The sequence below is a fragment of the Macaca fascicularis genome, chromosome 13, assembly GCF_037993035.2.
Source record: "Macaca fascicularis isolate 582-1 chromosome 13, T2T-MFA8v1.1".
Classification (NCBI taxonomy): domain Eukaryota; kingdom Metazoa; phylum Chordata; class Mammalia; order Primates; family Cercopithecidae; genus Macaca; species Macaca fascicularis.
Genome location: NC_088387.1, coordinates 46364588 through 46384487, shown reverse-complemented (window position 1 = coordinate 46384487; position 19900 = coordinate 46364588). Strand labels below are relative to the sequence as shown.

Genomic DNA, 19900 nt, shown 5'->3' with positions numbered 1-19900 from the left:
TAGACATCTCACCCTTCCTGATTTCAAAACCTATTATAAATCTACAGTAATCAAAACAGCATAGGCCTAGCATATAAAAACAGACATGTAGCATAATGGAATAGAATAGAACATCCAAAAATAAACCCTTACATATATGTTCAAATTATTTTTGCAAGCATGCCAAGACCATTCAATGGGAAAAGACTGCCTTTTCAGCAAACAGTGTTGGAAAAACTGGATGTCCACATGCAAAAGGATGAAGCTGGACCCTTACCTTATACTATATAAAAAATTAACTCAAAATGTATCAAAGACCTAAATGTAACAGCTAAAAATTTTAGAAAAAATTTTTAGAAGACTGTTAGAAGAAAATATGGGGTAAAGATCCATGACATTGGGGTTGACAATGATTTCTTGGATGTGACAACAAAAGCACAGGCAACAAAAGCAAAAAAAGAAATGAACTCTATTAAAATTAAAAACTTCTGTGCATCACAGGGTACAACAGAGTGAAAAGGCAACCCACACAATGGGAGAAAATATTTGCAAATAATATATCTGATAAAGGGTTAATATCCAGACTGCTACCTATCCTAATTCCTAATATCAGGACTCCTACAACTCAACAACTAAAAACAAAGAGCTCAATTTAAAAATGGGCAACAGACTTGAAGCAATATTTCTCCAAAGATACACAAGTAGTCAATAGGCACATGAAAAGATGCTCCACCTAACCAAGCATTAATGAAATCAAAATAAAAACCACAGTGAAATATCATCTCATACCCATTAGGATGACTACTATCAAAAATCAGAAAATAAGTATTGAAACTTGTACACTCTTGATGGGAAGGTAAAATTGTGCAGCCACTGTGGAAAATAGGACGACTATTCCTTAAAAAGTGTTTAAATAGAATTATCCTATGACCCAGCAATTCCACCTCTGGGTATATACTCAAAGGATTTTAAAGCAGAGACTTGAACAGAATTTGTACACCAATGTTCAGAGCTGCATTATTCATAACAGCCAAAAGGTGGAAGTAACCCAAATGTCCATCCACAGATGGATGAATAAATAAAATGTTGTGCACACATACAATACAATATTACTCACAGCCTTAAAAAGGAAGGCATAAACATGGATGAAACTTGAGGACATTAGGCTAAGTGAAATAAGCCAGTCAAAAAGGACAGATATTATATGATTCCACATGTATGAAGCACCAACAGTGGTCATATTCATAGAGACAGAAAGTAGAGTAGCGGTTGTCAGGAGCAGAGACAGGGAAAAGATAATTATTGAACAGGATACAGGGTACAAAGTTTCTGTTTTGCAAGATGAAAAGAGTTCTGGGGAAGGATGACAGTGATGGTTGCACAGTAATGTAAATATACTTAATGCCACTGAACTATACCCTTAACAGTAATTTAAGATAATGAATTTTGTCATATGTATTTTACCACAATTTAAAAATTGTGTTGGTGAGGTAAAACAGTGAATTTTGAAGGTTACTTTATTTAAAGAATCTTGCAATCAAATTTTGGTTTTAAGTTAATAAGAATGATGGCAGAGTTACCTTTTAGTGGTATTAAATTTGAAGTCAATAAAATTCTAATTCATATCACAATATGAATATGGCTTAATTTTAAGTAAGAGATGTTATTGCACTTATTTTTTAAAATCGGATTGTAAATAAGTGTAATCTATCATATTTATAGATTAACAGGAAAAAGATCATATGAATAGATGGAAAAAGGCATTTGTGTAAAATTTAATAAAAATTCATGATTTAAGCAAAGGAAAGACCCCCATGAATCTTCCAAATGCCTTTCTTTGCCTATAAGAGTGTCTAGATATTCTTCTAATATTGTGCCTATGATATTGCAATTGGAACTGAGTGTCCCCTGGTATGTCACCCCCATACAGGTGACTGTGTCATTACATAGTGTTCAGGGGGTGATAATCTCATTGTCCCTTTAGCTACCTGGGGAGAGGTGTGCTGTCAGGAGCAGAGAAGTTTCTGGTAAGAACAGTTCATCTCTGACGATGTTGGCACCAGCCAGTAGAGGTTCTAAAACTTGCTTGGCCCCAGTTGGCTTCTCAGACTCTGAAAGAAAAAAGCAGCAGCACAAAAACCGTCACATACCCAGGAGATCACATCATACCTTAGACCTGGTGTGTGAACCCAGCAGAGAAGCTTTGGTGGCTAGGGTCTGGATCCTTGGAAGGATGAATAGCATCCCCAGAGAGGAGAAAGCCCACTGACAGAGGTTAATCTGGAATTTGAACTAGACAGCCAGATAAACCAATCTCCCAAGGTCATAGCAGAAAGGATGCAAGAGGTAAAAGATCAAAGAAACATGCTTCCTCTCCACTCCTGTCAGCCAAAATTCACAAAACAGCTAGTGTGGGATGTGCTAATCTGGCCTCTCATCAGTGAAGTTTGCAGGCTAGCCTCTCTGGAACAGGAAGGGAGGGAATTCTGTTCCCTTCTAGCAATGCCCAGATGGACCATGAAATGAAGTCTCACACAGCTCTGTAGGCACTAGAATCCTGTAAATGCTGATATGTAGATTCCTACGCCCTGTGCCTTCCATGCTGAAGTGTCAAGGCCTCTACTCAGCCCAGGTAGGAAATCTCCTCTCTGTGTCCAGCTACCCTTAGAAGCTTTCAGGAAGAATGAAATCATTCATGGAGCTCTGAGCACTGAGCTGTCCCCACTTCACGTGTGCACACTCATTCATTCATTATCATCGCACCCTGCCAACTACTGCAGCTTCCGACTTCTGCTTATTGATGACTTTATAGAGACACATCTCAGCTGCTTCTTCCCCAAAAAGGATTGGTGGCACCATCCTATGTTAATTTTACAGGTCAAGAAAATAGGGGCGAGAAAGAAAAGAAAACTGGAAGCATGGGATCGGTAACTGTTTACAGATTCATGTACCAAAGTGCAGAAGTAGGTCTTTGAAGCCCATTGACCTTCCACTCTACACTTGTGAAAACCATCAGGCACTGACCCTAGGACAGTCACATGTTGTCTGAAGAGCAAAAGCTCAAATGGAAAAACAGTCCTCATATCACCAGCTGCGGAGAGGATACACATGGCCCCAGAGAAATAACTGAGCTGAGAGAAACCCCGATTTTCTTTGTAGGGCAGATAAGCACCTGGGGATGATACATCTAACATGCCAGCCTGCCAGCCATTTGGTTTCCATTGCCCCATCAATCTTCCCCTCCCAACCATCACAAGGAATCATTTCCAGAGACATATCCTGGACCTTGTCATCACCTGGAAAGGTTTTACCTCTGAATACTGGGCTGTGAACTCCTTAAGGGCAGGGACCATGCCTTAATTCTTATCTTTGTTCTCAGAGTTTCCTACAATAAGTTCACAGAGCTAGTGCTCAGGGACTGTTTGCTGCTTAAATGGCTCACACTGAGAAATCTCACTCTCCAATCAGAACCTCTATCCTACCTCTCTGATGTGGTTTGGCTGTGTCCTCACTGAAATCTCATCTTGAAATATAGTTCCCACAATCCCCAAGTGTTGTAGGAGGGACCCAGTGGGGGGGGGGGGTAATTGAATCATGGGGCAGTTACCCCCATGCTTTTTTTCTCCTAGTAGTGAGTGAGTTCTCACGAGATCTGTTGGTTTTATAAGGGGTGTTTCCCCCTTTTGCTCAGTACTTCTCCATGATTGTAAGTTTCCTAAGGCCTCCCCATCCACACAAAACTGTGAGTTGATTAAACCTCTTTCCTTTATAAATTACCCAGTCACGGGCATATCTTTATTAGCAGTGTGAGAATACTGCTATGCACTCTCCATACCTGAATCAAAGTAAACGTGCTCCCCAAGCTCTCTGAGGCTTCTATCTTGTCATTCCTTCCCTGCTCACTCAGTTTATCACTCTCATCCTAGATTCATCTTTTCTCTGCACAGCCTGGCTACTACAACTACACTACATGCCACTCTCACCAGAACCCTTCTGCTGCCCTCAACCTCAGGCCTAACTTCCAAAGCACTCCAACCCTCACCTGCCTTCTCTCCTCCCTACAGGCTAGGCTAGTGCTTCTGAAAAAGTATAATCATTCATATTTGCAGCATTGCAAATGCTGAATTTACAAAATCAATTGAGGCCCCCAGTGCTGCGAGGAAAGCCAGAATGTATGTCCCTGGCATCTTACTTTCTCACTTTCTCATTCTTCAATCTTCTCATTCAATCATCTCAGCTTTCCAGAGAAATAGAGGGCACCCTACATGAACTCTAACTTTCCTCCCTTCCATCTCATTCTGACCTTCCTTCCTTCTGTCTCTAAGGAGTTTTCACCTGTGCTTTCAAATTATTTCCTCCTTCTTCCTACAGGACATGGTTCCATTAATGAATGATTCTTCTTTGACTTTCCCTTTTCTGGCTGATCTCCATCTCTCTATATAAATGGGTAGGCAGATAGATGGATTGATAGATAGACAGGTAGATAAATAGATAAGATGTATATAGAGTGATTACATATATTTGTATAATTCTCTTTCTCAAAATTTTAGTCTTTCACTTTCTCTTAACCTTCTTGCCCCATATATAAATACATATATATAAACACATATACATATATACATTCTATACTTATATACATACATATATAAATATACAATGTGTATATGTATGTATGCATGCATGTATATATGTATGTGTATATGAATATCTATTGTTTTTTCTCAAATACTTGCTCATTCTTTCCCAATCACTCTCTCAATCTATCTTTTGATCTACTGCCCTTATCTCTTTTTATCTACTATAAACTTAAGTAATTTCCCCCACCTTTAAACAATCTTCCCTTTGCTCAGCCTCTGCTGTAGTTTCTTATCACCCATTCTACTTCCCTTCACAGACATACATCTTCATAGGAGGTTATATTTCCTCTTTCCATTTCTTCCATCAGTCCATCCTTGGCCTAAAATATCTGGCTTCATATCCAGCCTATCTACCAAAGCATTGTTGGTAAGGTGGCCACAGTGAAACAATCAAGTCTGTGCTTCTAATGATTGCTCCAGCATGGAGACTATGAGCTCCTGGATGTCGAGGGGGCTCTTGTGTCCCATCCTTCTGCATTTGTGGTAGCTAACACGATTCCCGGCACATAAATGCATTAAAACAAATTTCTGTCTCAGTGATGGGAGTCAAGGTGTGTGGGGCTAAGATTGTCAGACATGGGCCTTAAAGCAGAATGAACAATGTCCTCAATGACACTGATATAACTCCTGAGACCTCAAGAAAAATCTTTGTCTTTATTTGAACCTAAGAGAACTAGGGTTAAGAAATGATATGGTCCTTGACAAGACTCACTTGGTGGTGGCCACAGACCACAGGAATACCAATGCTGTTACAGCAGGGCTCTAACACAGAGCCCGAGGCCTTCACTTAGCACTATGCAGAGGTCAGTACCGAGGGTGGTTCACAAAAAGTTTCTAACTTTAACACACTGTGATGCTGTTAACCTGGAGGCTGCCTACCTTCCTATCCCAAGGCAGAGCTTGCTTGTCTTAAATCAATAAATATTTATTAAGCCCCACTGGAACCATTTATTTAGCAGGCAATCTGCAGCTATTAAGGAACTGAGAATTCTCTGAAGGTCCACATGTTACTCACCTCCATGCCCAGTGATTGACTCACAGGGCTTCCTTTGAATGACTAAGTCCAGAAACGAGCAAATGTGGTCAGCAATCTACCTACCTACACTACAAACAGAATCAAGTATAAATGCAATGTAAATTAAGTGGACAGTTGGGAAAAGAATAATTAATTTCAATAATAAGGTAGCAATGCAGAGGACCCATAAAGACTTCATAGAGAGGTAACATTCAAATTGAATGTTGAGCTACTGCATATTAATTTAACTACTGAGTATTAATTTAATAATGAATTATACTAATAGCTCACATTTATTGAGACCTTTCTCTTCAACCCGACAATTTGCAAAGTGCTATTTAATTTAAGTTTCATAACAGTCCCATGAGGTAGATGCTATTATCCTCATTTTTCAGATGGGAAAACTGAGCTATGGAGAGGTAAAGTTGCCCAAGATCACCTAGCTAGAAAATGATGAAGTTCAAATTTAAACAGTCCAACTCCAGTGCTCTTAACTTTGTTAGAGTAAAGAAAAGCACTGGAGACAGAGGGAAGAGCAGGAGCTAAAGTACATGGCGCATCTTTAGCATGGGAGCAAAGGGATAGGCAGAGAAACTGAACAGAAGTCAAAGCTGCAAAGGCAAAGTTGGAATTGCATTTTGGTAGATCTGCAGTGCCTTGCAGAAGTTGAGCTTTATTTTATGGACAGTAAATAATATTAACAGGAGAATGACATGGTCAGTTCTGCTTTGTAGGAAGAAAACACTGGCAGAAGTGTGGAGTATGTGTTGGAGAAGCCAGAGATGGTCTGAAAGACTTATTGGGGGTCTAACTCAGTAGCCCAGGTAAAGGATGATGCACACCGAAAACCAAGGAGATAAAGTAGCTGAAGAAGCCAGAAACCCAGAAACCCAACACAACTGGTGCACAAAAAACAGACTCCCAAAACATGCCTGTTCTCTCTAGCCAGAGGACCAGGAAAGGAGTGTTCTAGCACGACAGAAAACTCTTGGACAATAGCCACTCTACTTCAGCCAAACATCATTTTAAAAAACAAAAAACCCATGGCCTCATCCACACCCACACCCATACCAGCAAAGCCTGAGTAGATAGCCTAGACTTTCACCCTTAAGACACTATAGCAAGAAACTCCAACACCCTTGCCAGAGTGATGTCAGAGAAGACCCAAGGGGAGATATGAGACTTTCATCTGAGATAGCTGGTGAGCTACCTTCCCTGGCAATATCAGTAAGGACTACATGGGAAGCCTGGACATCTGCCCCCTCCTAGAAATAACTAGATAATCCTCCCCTTCTCCACTGGGGTATCTGAGGCAGCCTAGTCAGGACTCTCATCACTACCAGTGGTTATAAGCCCCACATCAATGGAGACCACATGGGATCCAGAACTCCCATCCCCATCCAGCAGTAATGAGGAGCCAATCAATTGATGCGAACACTAAGATGATAAGGGTAATAGAATTATCTGGTAAAGATTTTTAAACACCATGATTTTAAAAATACTTCAACAAGCAATTATGCACATGCTTAAAACAAATAAAGAAATTAAAAGCCTCAGCAAAGAAATAAAAAGTCTCTGCAAATAAAGAGAAGATATAAAGAAACAGAGTTTTACAATTAAAAAAACACAATAATGAGCAGCATTTGGAGACTCACATTGTGAACTTTTGCTCCAAGAACCACCACAGGAACATACCAGGGAAACTGAAAGAATTCACAGACCCTTTGAAAGGAGTGGCTTGCTACTGCAAACTCCAAGAAACAGCCAAAAAAACAGCCAGTGCCCAAAGTGTAAGAGGAGGAAAGTCTGCCTCTGAACATACATCCTCACTGGGGAACCTGGAACTCTAGATCATGGAAGAAGGATTTAACTGTACCTAGAGCTGAAATGAATTTAGATAGCTGAGCAAAATACAAAAGTAGAAGAAGCCATGGGAAGTGCCCTGTAGGCACTCCTGGTCCCCAGGGAAGCCCAGCGAAGCCATTTCTGACTTTACCTCACAGGGTTCCTTGGGGAGGGCAGCCAGTGGAACTGGGGAAGGGCCACAGGAAGAAGGAGACTTCCGGCTGAACTGTATAATAATTTTGATCAAGTATGAATTTTCCTAGGCAGAATCTGAGGGGTGGGGGCGAATAGGAAGTGCAGATATGAGCACAGAAGCTGCTGCAGTCAGGGAGGGGTGAGGCCTGAACACTCTGCTTGCTTTCTCAGCAGGGAGGCTTGCAGCCTGGGGCAAGATCTCAGCCCTGTGCACCAGAGGCCTGTAAACAAATTCAGCTCTGTTGGTTGTTGGCAGGACTAAGACTGGCCTTGCTGGCTGTGTGGGAGCTGGGTAAGGTCTGTCACTGTGAGCTTTCCCCCACTTCCCTGGCAATCTGTACGAAGCACCGGAAGCAGCCATAATCCTCCTTGGAACACAACTCCATTGGCCTGAGAACCACTGCCCCATCCCCGCAAGGGGTCTCTGCAGGCACCACCCAAGAAGAGTCTGAGCTCAGGCACACCTAGCCCTACTCCCACGTGATGGTCTTTTTCTACCCACCTTGGTAGCTGAAGACAAAAGACATAAACTTGCAGGAGCTCTATAGCCTCCCCACCCCCGCCAGTGCCTGAGAAACCTGAATAGTTATCCCACTGACCTTAGGGCAAGCTTGCATTCCCCCATATTACCACAGCTGATGCTCTCTTGAAAGCGTCACCTCCTGGCTGGAGGACAACCAACTCAAGCCATTACAGCAACACATTACCGAACCACCCTGCTCCAAGAAAGGAGAAAATAACAGCTAATTTCACTATCCATAATATCCTGGCTAACCAGAGGTCTTGAATCTGTCTATGTGACAACTTTGTTATAAGCATAACCAGTATTTAAGAAAACCAATGCACTAAACAAAACAATAACCAAGGACTCTCGCAGAATCCACTTCATTCTCCTGCTACCTCCACCAGAACAGGTGCTGGTATCCATGGCTGACAGACCTGAAGATAGATCACATCACAGAACTCTTTGCAGACACTTCCCAGTACCAGCCTGGAGCCTGGCAGCTCAGCAAACCCTAACCCTAGTCCTAACCTTAAATATATATGCACCTAACACTGGAGATCCCAAATTTATAAAACAATTACCACTTGACCTAAGAAATGAGATAGACAGCAACATAATAATAGTGGGGAACTTCAATACCCCACTGACAGCACTAGACAGGTCATCAAGACAGAATATCAACAAAGAAACAATGGGCTTAAACTATACCCTAGAACAAATGAACTTAACAGATATTTACAGAATATTCTGCCCAACAACAGCAGAACATACATTCTATTCATCAGCACACAGAACATTCTCCAAGATAGACTAGACCACAAAACAAGTCTCAATTAATTTAAGAAAATCAAAATTATATTGACTACTCTCTCAGACCATAGTGGAATAAAACTGGAAATCAACTCCAAAAGGAACCCTCAAAACCATGCAAGTATATGGAAATTAAGTAATCAGCTCCTAAATGATCTTTGGGTCAACAATGAAATAAAGATGGAAATTTAAAAATTGTCTGAACTGAATAATAACGAAACAATCTATCACAACCTCTGGGATACAGCAAAAGTGGTGTTAACAGGAAATTTCACAGCATTAAATGCCTACATCAAAAAATCTGAAAGAGCTCAAATAGACCATCTAAGGTCACACCTCAAGGAACTAGAGAAACAAGAACAAACTAAACCCAAAACATAGGAGATGAAAAGAAATAACAAGGATTGCAATAGAACTAAATGAAATTGAAATAAACAAAAAACAATACAAAATATAAATGAAATAAAAAGCTGGTTATTTGAAAAGATAAACAAAATTGTTAGACCATTCATGAGTTTAACCAAGAAAAGAGAGACAATCCACATAAACTCAATTGGAAAAGAAACAGAAGATATTACAACTGATACAACAGAAATACAAAGGATCATTCAAGGCTACAATGAACACTTTTATGCGCACAGACTAGAAAATCTAGAGGGGATGGGTAAATTCCTGGAAATATACAGCCCTCCTGGATTAAACCAGGTAGAAATAGAAACTCTGAATAGATCAATAACAAGTAGCAAGATTGAAACAGAAACAAAAAAGTTGCCAAAAAAAAAAAAAAAAAAAAAATCCAGGACCAGATGGATTCGCAGCTGAATTCTACCAGGCGTTCAAAGAATTGGTACCAATATTGCTAAAACTATTCCAAAAGATAGAGAAAGAGAGAATCCTTCTGAAATCATTCTATGAAGCTACTATCAGCCTAATACCAAAACCAGGAAAAGGCATAACAAAATAGAAAACTACAGACCAATATGCCTGAAGAACACAGATGCAAAAACCCTCAACAAAATACTAGCTACCTGAATCCAACAGCATATCAAAAATAATAATAATAATACACCATGATCAAGTGAGTTTTATACCAGGGATGCAGGGATAGTTTAACATACACAGGTCAATAAATGTGAAACATCACATAAACAGAATTAAAAACAGAAATTATATGATCATCTCAATAGGTGCAGAAAAAAAATCTGACAAAATCTAGCATCCCTTTATGATTAAAACCCTCAGGAAAATCAGCATGGTAGGGACATACCTTAAGGTAATAAAAGCCATCTATGACAAACCCACAGCCAATATTATACTGAATGGGGAAAAGTTGAAAGCATTCCCCCGAGAACTGAAACAAGACAAAAATGCCCGCTTTCACCACTTCAATTAAGCATAGTACTGGAAGTCCTAGTCAGAGCAATCAAACAAGAGAAAGAAATAAAGGTCATTCGAATTGGTAAAGAGGAAGTCAAATGGTCACTGTTTGATGATGATATTATCATATACCTGGAAAACCCTCAGGACTCATCCAAAAAGATCCTAGAACTGATAAATGAATTCAGTAAGGTTTCAGGATACAAAATCAATGTATACAAATCAATAACACTGCTATACACCAACAGTGACTAAGCTGAGAATCAAATCAAGAACTCAACCAACTTTACAATAGCTGCAAAAACAAAAATAAAGTACTTAGGAATATACCTAAACAAGGAATATTCACCTTACTCCTGCAAGAATAGCCATAATTTAAAAATCAAAAACTAATAGATGTTGGCATGGATGTGGTGAAAAGAGAACATTTATACACTACTGGTGGGAATGTAAACCAGTACAACCACTATACGACAGTACAGAGATTCCTTAAAGAATGAAAAACAGATCTGCCATTTGATCCAGCAGTCTCACTACTGAGTATCCACCCAGTGGAAAATAAATCATTATATGGAAAAGACACTTGCACATGAATGTTTGTAGCAGCAAAATTCGTAACTGCAAAAATATGGAACCAGCCCAAATGCTCATCAATCAACGAGTGGATAAAGAATATGTAGTTTTATATATATATATATACACACACACACACACACATACACACACACACGCTATATATATAAAAATATATAAATACTATTCCATATATGATGGAATACTATTCAACCATAAAGAAATAATGACATTCTTAGCAACCTGGATCGAGTTGGAGACCATTATTCTAAGTGAAGTAGCTCAGGAATAGAAAACCACACATTGTATGTTCTCACTTTTAAGTGAGAGCTAAGCTTATGAGGATGCAAAGGCATAAGAATAATACAGTGCAGTTTGGGGACTTCAGGGAAGGCTGGGAGGAGGGTAAGGGGTAAAAGACTATACATTGGGTACAGTGTACACTGCTTGGGTGATACTTTCACCAAAATCTCAGAAATCACCATTAAAAAACTAAAACTTATTCATGTAATGGTCGCACATGGTAGCTCACGCCTGTAATCCCAGCACTTTGGGAGGCCGAGGCGGGCAGATCACGAGGTCACAAGATCGCGACCATCCTGGCTAACACGGTGAAACCCCGTCTCTACTAAAAATACAAAAAAATTAGCCGGGCGTGGTGGCGAGAGCCTGTAGTCTCAGCTACTCGGGAGGCTGAGGCAGGAGAATGGCATGAACCCAGGAGGCAGAGCTTGCAGTGAGCCGAGATCAGGCAGCTGCACTCCTGTCTGGGCGACAGAGCGAGACTCCACCTCAAAAAAAAAAAAAAAAAAAAAAGAAAAAAGAAAAAAAAGAGCTTATCCGTGTAATTAAACAGCACCTGTTCCCCAAAAACTATTGAAATAAAAAAAAAAGTTTAAATAAAGAAAGGCTAGGACACCTGGCATATGAAAAGAACTAAAGAAATAAAGGAACTGAATAAGGAGATACTTGTAACACAGCCAGTGTTTATGTGAGTAAAACTTGGTATTGTAGGTCTGGTAATTAAAAGAAAACGTCATGTTTATTTTTATTAACAACAATAATAAAAGCCAACATTTATTAAGTACATTCCACACACTAAAAAAATACAATAACCAAAATAAAAGGCTCAAAATAAATAGATGGGCTCGATGGTAAATGGAGGAGGCAGAGGAAACAATAAGTGATCTGAAAGACAGAATAATAGAAATTACTTAGTTGAACTACAGAGAGAAAACAGACTGGAAAAAAAATGAACAGAGTCTTAGGGATCTGTGAGATTATTACAAAAGACCTAACATTTGTGTCATTGGAGCTCCAGAATGAAAGAAGGATGAAGAGGAACTGAGAAAGTAATCAAAGAAATAATGACTTTTAAAAAACCAAATTTGTCAAGAAACATAAACTTATAGATTCAAGAAGCCGAGCAAATCTCAAATGGAATAAATCCAAAGAAATCCATGTGAAGACACACTGTAATTTAACTTTTGAAAACTAAAGACTAAAGAGGCTGGGTGTGGTGGCTCAAGCCTGTAATCCCAGCACTTTGGGAAGCCAGGGTGGGCAGGTTACTTGAGCTCAGGTGTTTCAGACCAGCCTACGTAATATGGCAAAACCCCGTCTTTACTAAAAATACAAAAATTAGCTGGGTATGGTGGCATGCACCTGTGGGTCCCAGCTACTCAGGAGGCTGAGGTGGGAGGATCACTTGAGCCTCGGAGGTCGAGACTGCAGTAAGCCGAGATTGCCCCACTGCACTATAGCCTGAGTGACACAGAGTGAGACCTTGAGAAGAAGAAGAAGAAGGAGAAGGAGAAGGAGAAGGAGAAGGAGAAGGAGAAGAAGAAGGAGAAGGAGAGGGAGAAGGAGAGGAAGAGGAAGAGGAAGAGGAAGAGGAAGAAGAAGAAGAAAAGAAAACCAAAGACCAAAAAAAAAAAAAAATTTGAAAGCTGCCTGAGAAAAATGACGTCTTAGCTACAGGGAAAAAACAATTCAGAACACAGAGGGTTTCTCATTGGAAACCATGGAAGACAAAAGGCAGTAAGTAGCACAATATATATTTCAGGGGCTGAAAGAAATGAACTGTGAATCCAGAATCAATACCCAGCAAAACTCCCCTTCAAGATGTAGGGGAAACCAGACATTCTCCAATGAAGGAAAACTAAGAGAATTTGTCACCAGCAGACCTACCCAAAAAGAATTACTAAAGTCCTCTAAACGGAAAGAATTTTTTAAAGATATCATGAAATATCAAGAAGAAAGCACAAATATAGGTAAATACAGTAGGCTTTCTTTTTCCTCATGAGTTTTCTAAATTGTATTTAACAGTTGAAGCAAAAATGTTGACACCTTCTGATGTGGTTCTGAATGTATGTAAAGGCGGCCAGGCACAGTTACTCACACCTGTAATCCCAGCGATTCAGGAGGCAGAGGCAGGAGGGTCACTTGATACCAGGAATTTCGACCAGCCTGGGCAACATGATGAGACCCCAATCTCTAAAAAAAAATAATTATTATTTTATTTTATTTTATTTATTTTTGAGATGGGAGTCTCACTCTGTCGCCCAGGCTTGAGTGCAGTGGGGCGATCTCGGCTCACTGCAAGCTCCACCTCCCGGGTTCACGCCATTCTCCTGCCTCAGCCTCCTGAGTAGCTGGCACTATAGGCGCCCGCCACCACGCCCGGCTAATTTTTTTTGTATTTTTAGCAGAGACGGGGTTTCACCGTGTTAGCCACCATGGTCTCCATCTCCCGACCTCATGATCCGCCCGCCTCGGCCTCCCAATAATTTTAAAAAATACTTAGCAGGGCATGGTAGCAAATGCCTACAGTCTCAGCTACTCCGAGGCAGTAAGATTGCTTAAGCCCAGGAATTCGAGCCTGCAGTGAGCTATGATTGTGCCACTGCACTCCAGTTTGGGCAGCAGAGAGAGACCTTGTCTCAAAAATAAAATAAAATTGTTAAAATGAAAAATTAATGTATGTAAAGGAAATATTTAAGACACACTTTGGAGTAGGGCAAAGGGAAGCAAAGCAGGGTAAGGTTTTTATGTTTCACTCAAACTGGTGAAATGGCACCAGCAGACGGTAAATAGCCATATATATATATATACACACACACACACATATATATATAACAACCACTAGAAAAACTGTATGAAGAAATATATTTAAAAATACTACAAACAAATCAAAATGGGATTCTAAAACAATGTTCAAGTAACTAAAAAAAAAAGAAAACAGAGAAACAAACAAACAAAAAACAGAAGACAAAAGACAAAATGGCAGACGTCAGCCCTAACATCTCAATACTGACATTAAGTGTAAATAATCTGAACACACCAATTAAAGATAGCTGTTGGCAAAGTGGATTTTAAAAATGACCCTTTGTCGGATGCATAGTTTGCAAATATTTTCTCTCATTCTGTAGGTTGTTTGTTACTCTGTTAATACTTCTTTTGCTCTGCGGAAGCTTTTTAGTTTAATTGGGTCCCATTTATTTCTTTTGTTTCTGTTGCATCTGCTTTTGGGGTCTTAGTCACAGATTCTTTGCCTCAGTCAATGTCTGAAAGAGTTTTCCTAGGTTTTCTTCTAGCATTCTTATGGTTTCAGATACTATATTTAAGTCTTTAATCCATCTTGACTTAATTTTTGTATATGGTGAGAGATAGGGATCTAGTTTAATTCTTTTACATGTGACTATCCAATTTTCCCAGCACCATCCACTGAATAGGGTATCCTTTCCCTAGTTTATATTTTTGTGTGCCTTGTCAAAGATCAGTCCAGAATCTCCAAGTCAAACAAATCAGCAAGAAAAAAAATCCCATTAAAAAGTGAGCAAATGATATAAATAGAAATTTCTCAAAAGAGGATATACAAATGGCCAACAAATATATGAAAAAATGCTCAACATCACTTATCATCAGAGAAATGCAAATTAAACTCACAATGAGATATCACTTATCCTCACTGGAATGGCCATTATTAAAAAGTCAAGAAGCAATAGATGGCATAGATATGGCAAAAAAAAAAGAAAAAAAAAAAAAAGGAAACTTGTTTATACACTGCTGATGGGAGGGTAAATTAGAACAACCTCTATGGAAAACCATATGGAGTTTTCTCAAATAACTAAAAGTAGATCTACCATTTGATGAAGCAATCCCACTACTGGGTATCTACTCGGAGGAAAAGAGATCATTATATAAAAAGACACTTGCACACATATGTTTACTGCAGCACAATTCACAATTGCAAGATATAGAATCAACCTAAGTACCATCAACCAATGAATAAATAAAGTGTGGTGGGTATGTAATTCATTCATCAGTTGAATGCCATAAAAAGATGTCTTTTGCAGCAACTTGAATAGAACTGGAGGCCATTATTCTAAGTGAAATAACTCAAGAATGGAAAACCAAATACCATGTGTTCTCACTTACAAGTAGGAACTAAGCTATGGGTACACAAAGGCATACAGTGGTATAATAGACAGTGGAGACTCAGAATGGGGATGGGTAGAGGGAGTGAGAGATGAAAACCTACCATTGGGTACAACACACACTATTCAGGTGATGGATACACTAAAATCCTAGACTTTACCACTGTATGATTCATCCATGTAACCAAAAGATACTTGTACCTCTAAAGCTATTGAAATAAAATGTTTTTTAAAACGATGTCCCAACTATACACTATAAGAAATTATGAAAAACCTTTCTTTGATTATTTTCTCAGTGCTAGGATTACTGGCACCACACCCAGCCACTGCCAGTATTGTTATATATGAAGTTAGTTTCTTACAGAGTATAGTTGGGACATGGTTTTTATAGCCAAGGCGGGCAGATTGCTTGAGCCCAGGAATTAGAGACCAGCCTGGGCAACATGGTGAAACCCTGTCTCTACAAAAAATACAAAAATTAGCCAGGCATGGTAATGCACATCTATAGTCCCAGCTACTCAGGAGGCTGAGCGGGGAGGATGGCTTGAGCCCAGGTGGTAGAGGTTGCAATGAGCTGAGAGCATGCCACTGCACTCTAGCCTTGCAACAGAGCAAGACCCTGTCTTAAAAACAAAACAAAGCAAAAAAAACCGCCCCCCCCCAAAATAAAACAAAACACAAAAACAATATTGTCAGGTTTAAAGAAAAGAGATCAAAATCTTATATTATGCAACCATTAACCAAAAGAAAATGAGTCTAAATTGATATGTATTAAGTTTATGAAATAGACTTTAGAACAAAGAAAATTACCAGAGGGTCTTTGAAAAAAAAAATCTATCAAATCGACAAACCTTTAGCAAGACTGACCAAAAAAGAAAGAAGTTACAAATTACCAATGTCAAAAACAAAACAGTAGATATCACTAACAGACCCTGCAGATAACAAAATAGTAAAAAAATACTAGGAACAACTCCTACACACTTAAGTTTGACAATTCAGACAAAATGAACCAGTTCCTTGAAAAACACAAAGTACCACAACTCATCCAATATGACAGAGATAATTTGAATAGCCCCATAGCTATTAAAGAATTGAACTCGTAATTTTAAAACTTATACCCCCCCCCAAACTTCAGGCCTAGATGGTTTCACTAGAAAATTCTAACAAATGTTTAAAGAAGAATTAACACGAGTTCTACACAATCTCTTCCAGAAAATCAGAGAAGAGGGGGATACTTCCCAATGCATTTCATGAAGCTAGCATTACACAGATACCAACTCCAGATAAAGATAGTGCAAAAAAAGAAAACTCAGAACCATCAGGAACATAGATACAATAAAAAAATCCTTAGCACAATATTAGCAAATAGAATTCAGCAACGTATAAAAAGGATTTTTTTCATAGTGACTTTTTATGACATGACTATATGGGGCTTATTTAAAAAATGCAAGGCTGGCCGGGCGCGGTGGCTCAAGCCTGTAATCCCAACACTTTGGGAGGCCGAGACGGGCGGATCACGAGGTCAGGAGATCGAGACCATCCTGGCTAACACGGTGAAACCCCGTCTCTACTAAAAATACAAAAAACTAGCCGGGCGAGGTGGCGGGCGCCTGTAGTCCCAGCTACTCAGGAGGCTGAGGCAGGAGAATGGCGCAAACCCGGGAGGCGGAGCTTGCAGTGAGCTGAGATCTGGCCACTGCACTCCAGCCCGGGCTACAGAGCAAGACTCCGTCTCAAAAAAAAAAAAAAAAAAAAATGCAAGGCTTATTCAAAAATCAATTGATGTAATCTGCCATTAGTAATAGGCTAAAGAAGAAAAGTCGTGTTACTTGATGCAGAAAATTTTTTCAAAAATTCAACACCCATTCATGATTTTTAAAAAATTCTCAGAAAACTATGAATAGAGGAGAATTGTCTCAACTTGATAAAGAGCATCTACAAAAGACCTATAGCTAATATTATACTTCATGATGAGATACTCAATGTTTACTCGCCAAGATCAGAAATTAGGTAAAGATGCCCACCCTCCCCACTCTTAAATCAACATAGCACTGTAAGTTCTAACCATTACATTGAGGCAAGAAAAGGAACTAAAAGACACACAGATGAGAAAGAAAGAAATAAAACTGTCCCCATTTGCAAGTGATATGGCTGTCTGTAGAGATCCCAAGGAATCTACCCAAAAAACCTCCAGGTACATTTTTCCTTCCAAATGTCATGTTAAAATGTGTTCTCCAATGTTACAGGTGGGACCTAGTGGGAGGTATTTGGATCATGGAGATGGATCCCTCATGAATGGCTTGGTGTTGCCCTTGTGGTAATGAGTGAGTTCTCATTCTATTAGTTTATGTAAGAGCTGACTGTTTAAAATAGCCTAGCATCTATCTTGCTCCTTCTTACGATATAACATGACTGCTGTCCCTTAGTCTTCTGCTATGAGTAAAAGCTTCCTGAGGCCTCACCAGAAGCCAAGCAGATGCTGATGCTATGCTTGTACAGTCTGCAGAATGATGGGCCAAATAAACATCTTTTCTTTATATTACCCAGCCTCAGATGTTCCTTCTGCAAAACAGACTAATACACCTCTTAAAACTAGTGAGTTCAGTGGGGCATGGTGGCTCACACCTGTAATCCCAGCACTTCAGGAGACTGAGGCAGGTGGATCACCTAAGGTCAGGAGTTCGAGACCAGCCTGACCAATATGGTGAAACCCTGTCTCTACTAAAAATATGAAAGTTAGTTGGGCATGGTGGCATGCGCCTGTAGTCCCAGCTCCTCTGGAGGCTGAGACAGGAGAACTACTCGAACCTGGGAGGCGGAGGTTGCACCACTGGGAGCCAAGATCGCACCACTGGGAGCCAAGATCGCACCACTGCACTCCAGCCTGGGTGACAGAGCGAGACTCAATTCCCCACAAAAAAATTTAAAATAAAATAAAACTAGTGAGTTCAGCAAGGTTGCAGGCAACACAAACTTATAAAAAATCAACTGTATTTCCATATACTAAGAGTGAACACTAAAGTTAAAAAATATAACACCATTTACTGTTGCTTAAAGAATGAAATACAGTCCTGCATCACATTAATGAAGTTTTGGTCAATGACAGCCATGTTGTATAAATGAGATCACAATATGCAACCTTTTGGGATTGGGTACATGAATATTTATAGTAGCTGTATTCGCAATAGCCCAAAACTGGAAACAATTCATATGTCCCTCAAAGAGTAAATGTTTAAACAAACTGTAGTACCTCTATACCATGTAATAATACTCAGCAACAAAAAAAGAACAAACTGTTGATACACAAGGCAACCTGGATGAATTCCAGAGGATTATTCTGAATTTAAAAACCCAATCCCAAAAGGTTGCATATTGTATGATTTCATTTATACAATATTCTTGAAATGACAAAATTACAGAAATAGGGAATAAATTAGTAGTTTTCATAGGTTAAGGAAGGACTGGGGTGAGAAAGAAAGTTATCGTAGCTAAAAAATAGCAACATGAGAAATCCTTGTGATGATGCAAATGTTCTGTATCTTGACTCTATCAATGTCAACATCCTGGTTGTGATATTGTACTACAGTTTTGCATGATGTCGTCATTGGGGAAACTAGTTACATGGAACATGGGAGCTCTGCATTATTTCTTGTGACTATGTATAAATTTAAAATTATCTCCAAAAAAAGTCTAATTAAAAATACATTTTAATGCATAACCATCCTCCTGAATCATAATCTGCCATTAAATCTTGAGAAATATTGATCTAAAAGTTCAACCAGTATATTAGGGGAAATATCCTCTTTCTCATGAGGAACAGCTGAAGGGACAGAAAATGTTTTATCTTGGGAAATCCTAAAGAAAATTATGAGAGTTTTCTTTTTCCAGAATACGAAGGGATTACACACATGAAATTAAACTTGGTGTGCTGCCAGTAAACAGAACACAGGCTGATGTACAAGAAAATGCACAAGCTTCAGGATTAACCAAGCATGGGTTTAAACCCAAGCTCCACCATGCCCTATTTTTAAGACTAGACAAGTTAGTTAACCTCCCCGACCTCCCATTTCCTCATCTTTAAAACAAGGCTAATGATTCCCACCTCAATCCATCAATCAGCATCTAAGTAAAGAAATAGACACTGCTTCAGTATTTCCAACAGAAAGAATTTAATGCAGGGAATTGGTGGCAGTGGTGAAGATAGAAATATAGGTTATAGGTGATAGAAAAGCTGAGATTTGAAGATTATTGCGATAGATAACAGTCAAGAGTATAAAGATCTTCTTAAGTTCATATAACCTTGCATACTTACTAAGGATCAGGCAAAATGTGAAAAGTAAAAAATGAAACAATTTTAAAAAATGAAAAATAAAAACAATTAAGTTTGTCTGACTTTAAAAAGATAAAATTAGTTGGAGTAAGGTCTTGGGATGGGGTTATGAAAAAATCAGATATTAGCAATAGTAGGCAGTGCGTAATTGAAGGCATAAAGGTAGGAGGCAATGTTGCCAGAGCCCAGGAGCCA

General features: G+C 39.2%; 1 protein-coding gene across 5 annotated transcripts in view; it reads right to left on the bottom strand.

The window, feature by feature from the left end:
• The window catches only part of EVA1A (eva-1 homolog A, regulator of programmed cell death), a 179315-nt gene that overhangs the window by 27123 nt on the left and 132292 nt on the right, over window positions 1-19900 (bottom strand). For 3 of the 5 annotated variants that reach the window (XM_065526938.1, XM_045369003.2, XM_005575487.4), the window contains one exon: window positions 1968-2090. The exons of the other annotated variants lie outside the window; for them this stretch is intronic. In XM_065526938.1, coding sequence (XP_065383010.1) covers window positions 1968-2090 — 123 coding nt within the window. The remainder of the gene's footprint in view (window positions 1-1967; window positions 2091-19900) is intronic. 5 annotated transcript variants of the gene reach the window in all.